Source organism: Sphaeroforma arctica (assembly GCF_001186125.1).
Source record: "Sphaeroforma arctica JP610 unplaced genomic scaffold supercont1.1211, whole genome shotgun sequence".
Taxonomy (NCBI): Eukaryota; class Ichthyosporea; order Ichthyophonida; genus Sphaeroforma; species Sphaeroforma arctica.
In genome coordinates, this window is record NW_014039347.1 from 34 (window position 1) to 5,318 (window position 5,285).

The following is a 5,285-nucleotide window of genomic DNA, read 5'->3' on the forward strand; positions in this document are numbered from 1 at the left end:
TGTGTGTGTGTGTGTGTGTGTGTGTGTGTGTGTGTGTGTGTGTGTGTGTGTGTGTGTGTGTGCGTGTATGAGTGTGCGTGTGTATATAGGTTTTTCATATATACTACAGGTGCACTAACCGTCCTGTCGAGACTTTGAGCTATAACAGTTGAATACACACATTACTCGATGCCCCAGGGGCAACATAACCACGATGTATGCCTAAGCAAAACCACTATATCCGCACAATTGGCCTACACACACGCTACACTGCCAACTAACCGCCACCACCAGACATGTCCACAGCTCCCAACCGCTTGCCCATGTCATATATACACTCATAACTCATATCCGCAATCGTACCCAGGAACATTGACCATACACACACACGCACCTTCGCATCATCGCCAGTTAGGCACTTCAGACCTAGTAAGAAGTTGTGTATCTGTGCCGGTTGCAGCACTACGTTGTCGTTGAGGTTGCCCTTCAGCAGGATCGTTGACAGTGCTGTTCCCAACTCGGGCGGCAGTTCATGCTCAATCTCATCCAGCATTCGCCTATAGACAATAAGGACGCAGAGCTTGGGTGTGAAGTTTCGTGTTGCAATTGTTGGTTAGTTTCGGGTTAAAAATGGCTGGAAATCGGGTTTTGGGGGATTTGGGGGTTCAACGATTTGGGGTTTAGGTTTGGCTTCAGCAGGATCGTTGACAGCTCTGTTACCAACTCAGGCGGCAGTTCGTGCCCATTCTCAAATAACGTTGTCCCAGGTCCTTAGGGGCGTATTGAGTGTTGATGGTGATTCATTCCTATATGGTATCACACTTAAAATATCTGGGGGCGTGGGAGTGAAGTTTCGGATTGTAGATGTTGTTATGGGTCAAGATATACAAGCGTATGCGACATACTGAATATGATATTTTAGGTCACATATGCTTTATAAATATACACGCATGTATCGCATACAGAAACCATGGGTGATACTTCGGACCCATTGCGTCGCAAACCCACACCAAAGTGTCGCAAAAAGAAAAAAAGATGTGTCGCAAATGAGTTGAGCATTTATCCGCTTGTACCGGAACACAATGTGCTACCCGGGATAAAAAAACGCCAGCGACGGAGTGGTACACTATAAGATACAGGCTATGGAGAAGCTGATGTGCATTTGTTTGGTGATCATATACACACCGTCATGGACCTATAGATACCCATAGGCGGTACATGACTACCAGGGCCTCTGTTGACAAGGTTGTATACACATGTATGTTTACAATGAATGACAACTGATAGGTTGTATATTATGGAGGGATAAAGGTATGGTATGTGTATATGAGAAGTCGTATATTATGAGAAATGATACAAGAATGGTATTTGATTATGTTATTAAAAATGTGTTCTATGCTTACATATAATTGGTTCACACACAATTAGTTCACAAATAGTTTAATGATACATGCTTAAAATTAGTTTTTACAAACAATCAACAACAACAACAAAAATACTTATAATTGGTTAACACATAATTAAATGATATATGCCTACAATTAGTTTACATATAATTAAATGATATAAGCATACAATTAATTTACAATACTGCGTGCATACCGAAAGGACGCGACAAACGGGCCACCTAGCACAGCCAGTAAAAATCCCAACGGTTTCTCCTGATGTGTGTGAGCAGTTCAGGATGTGTATGTGAGCATACCGAAGGACCAAACGTGTGCGAGTTAGTATGGGAAGTGTATGTAAGCATGTGTTTACGTCCATTCACGTATGTGCAACTGCACATTCTGTGCGCATTCAACTACACACATACCTTAAAACTAGACACCGACACTCCATCGTTGAACTGTCTTCCAAAGCTCCAGGTAGGTACGAACACGCCCTGGCCTATGTCTGCGCAGCCACACTCCCATGGCGAAAGCTCCAGCCACTTCATGCCCACACCAGACTGTTGGGCTGATTGAGGATACGCAATACAAGTTATGAGGATACGCAATACAAATAGTTAAGAGAACAATCGAAATACGTTTATGAGTGGATAAGGGTAGGTAAAACAACAGAGCAATCCAAATACGTTTATGAGTGGTTAAGGGTAGGTAGAAGCATGTGGGTGACTATGAGTATGTTCTAGACTAAACATACGTCTGTGGTTAAGATTCAAGTAATTAACAGACCACTGATCGCGAAGTCGGTTATAATTTCATCATATAATGCTTGTAGGGATTGTTAAGAAACAAGAAGAACAAAGATCGTCGTAAAATAGTAGGCAGGGATGAGTAATAAATACAACCGATAATGGGTCTACATTGTCATGAATGATATATATACATTATATATATATATATATATAATATAATATAATATAATATAATATAAAATATAAAATATATATATATATATATATATATAGATAGATAGATAGATAGATAAATAGATAATAGATAGATAGATAGAGAGAGAGATAGATAGATAGATAGATAGATAGATAGATAGATAAATAGATAGATAGATAGATAGATAGATAGATAGATAGATAGATAGATAGATAGATAGATAGATAGATATATAGATAGATAGATAGATAGATATATATATACCTACCAGAGAAACAGCATTGTAAATGGGCGCAGGCAGCGCCCCCTCCTCGAGCAAGGCCTACAAGGAGTATGAATGAGAAACCATGCAAGTAAGAGATAGCAATTCGTGCCTTGTCTGGATGACTCTCCTACGCACAATACTTACGGAAAGAATAAGTACTTTCGCTCAAACTTTACCTTCGCTCAAAACTTTACTAAACTAACGTACACATATATATATATATATGTCTATGGATATATATATATATGTGTGTGTGTGTGTGTGTGTGTGTTTGTTTGTGTGTGTGTGTGTGTATGTATATATATATATATATATAATCTAAATTTCCATACATATGCAGTTTTTAGTCTGGAGAATACTATACAAACTCTGCAGATGGGGACGTTATTTCTAAAGTGTCGTGTTCTGTAGAGACCCAGGCGCACTGGCTTGTATAGGACCAAAGGTACCCAACACTGCTACTTTAACGTACCTCAGTGGACATAAGCCTTCTGATATATATGGTTTTTCTCCAACCTAACTTGGTTAACGCATACCTGATATCACCTGCACTGGTTCTATCACCATTGTCATATGTATACTGCACGTATACAGCCTACGCTGGAGATGCAGTACTACTCAAAGCGATACTGAAACTAACACGTGATGAACTTATACGTGACTAATACTGTAACATTAACATTCCACGTTAACTATTGATACTTCAACTCGCACGTGAATACACGCAGCGTGAGGTTTATGTACCCTCAGATGGCCAGCTACCAAACTACTACCAAGCTCACTCGGCAGCTATATAGAGACTACTACAACAACCTACTCTGCACATACGTTTATCAGTGTGTCAGTTGCCGTTTGAAGCAGAAGCACAGCAGCACACACACAGGGGACTTGTGTGTCTTATGAGGAGCGTCATACCCTCTCCATGCACAGACACAGTAGGGGGTGCAGTGCGCAGAGATGCGACTGTGAGAACCCTACACTTACAAATACTAATATTAATACAATCATTATTGCACTCGTGTTTATATACATCAGCGCGCAGAGATGCGACTGTGAGAACCCTACACTTACAACTACTATTATTAATACAATTACTATTGTACTCGTGTGTATATACATCAGTGCGCAGAGATGCAACTGTGAGAACCCTACACTTACAACTACTATTATTAATACAATCACTATTGTACTCGTGTGTATATACATCAGTGCGCAGAGATGCGACTGTGAGAACCCTACACTTACAATAACTATTACTAATACAATCATTAGTGTACTCGTGTGTATATACATCAGTGCGCAGAGATGCGACTGTGAGAGACTTACACTTACAACTACTACTATTAATACTATCACTATTGTTCTCGTGTGTATATACATCAGTGCGCAGAGATGCGACTGTGAGAACCCTACGCCTACAATTACTATTTCTAATACAATCGCTATTGTACTCGTGTGTATTTACATAGCGTACTCATACTTGCGTTCCTGGGTGTGTAGTGTACCTTCTGATTGGATAGGTATTGTACTCGTGTGTATTTACATAACGTATTCATATCTTTGTTCCTGGGTGTGTAGTGTACCTTCTGATTTGACAGGTATTGTTTGTGGGGGGCCGTCTCGCTGAGCATACGATGCGAAAGTGCAGAGCTGTACGCCTCCAGTGCCGAATACTCTTCGTCATTGACCAGTCGCTCTGGGATCAGGGATTTTGAGTTTTAGGGTTTTTTGGGTTTCTGGGTTGGGAATTGGGGCGGATAGCCTGTATTTAGTAGTGCTTTACTGTGTGCATATCTATGAATAGACAAGTAGAGAGTGTGCACATTTCCTACTACCGTCATTGGCTACACGCTCTGGGATCAGAGTTTCAAAATTTTATGGTTTCTGGGTTTCTGGGTCTCTGAGTTAGAAATAGAATGGATAGCCTGCATTTAGCAGTACTATAGAGTGTATGTCTCTGTAAATAAACATGAAGAGAGTATGCGCGGGTCCAGCAACTGAGCTACGCAAACGAAGGGACTTTCGCACAATCATGATATAAATGGCAATTGGCGCATATGTTGGCCCTGTGGGATGGTTGCAGCTCTTTTCGGCCGTGGCAAATCAAATATGCGAACCTGTCACAGAGACGATGACGATCTCGGCCAATATCTCTGTACACAACTAAGATATCTTTTACCAAAAGAGAGGTGTGGATACACATTTGTTCGACCGCTTTGGCACGAATTTTATTGGTCATAAACAGCAGCAACAACCAAAGAAACCTACGTTAGCATTGGCACAGACATATACTCACCCAGAGACATGTGTAAGTACAACTTGATCATTTCGGAGTTGTACATGTAATTCGGATCTGATAACATCTGAGGGACAGAGATGGGTTAACGGGGTTGTATTAGTGCATAATTGAGTTGTAAAATGGAATAATGACCTAAATATGAAGCATTCCATTTGAAATTGGGTTGGTTCAGATTTGAGAGATATATACTATAGATACAGATAATCAACGTTGTCACGTATACCATTCTCACACAGACGCAAACTTTCAAGAGCCGCGATAACGAACACGGATCCTTTAGTGCTCATTGATGCTCAAGGACATAAAACACAACTAAACGCTACTATATACATATATAATATATATATATATATATATATATATGTGTGTGTGTGTGTGTGTGTGTGTGTGTGTGTGTGTGTGTGTAGTA

General features: G+C 40.3%; 1 protein-coding gene across 1 annotated transcript; it reads right to left on the bottom strand.

Moving 5' to 3' along the window:
- Window positions 1-256: 256 nt before the first annotated feature.
- Window positions 257-4,919, bottom strand: SARC_10336 (hypothetical protein; the record flags this gene model as incomplete). The annotated part of the gene is made up of 6 exons (XM_014295624.1): window positions 257-536; window positions 1,582-1,640; window positions 1,793-1,935; window positions 2,577-2,634; window positions 4,161-4,273; window positions 4,874-4,919. 6 exons carry the CDS (start codon window positions 4,917-4,919, stop codon window positions 257-259), a joined length of 699 nt encoding a protein of 232 aa, XP_014151099.1.
- Between the last annotated feature and the right edge of the window lie 366 nt (window positions 4,920-5,285).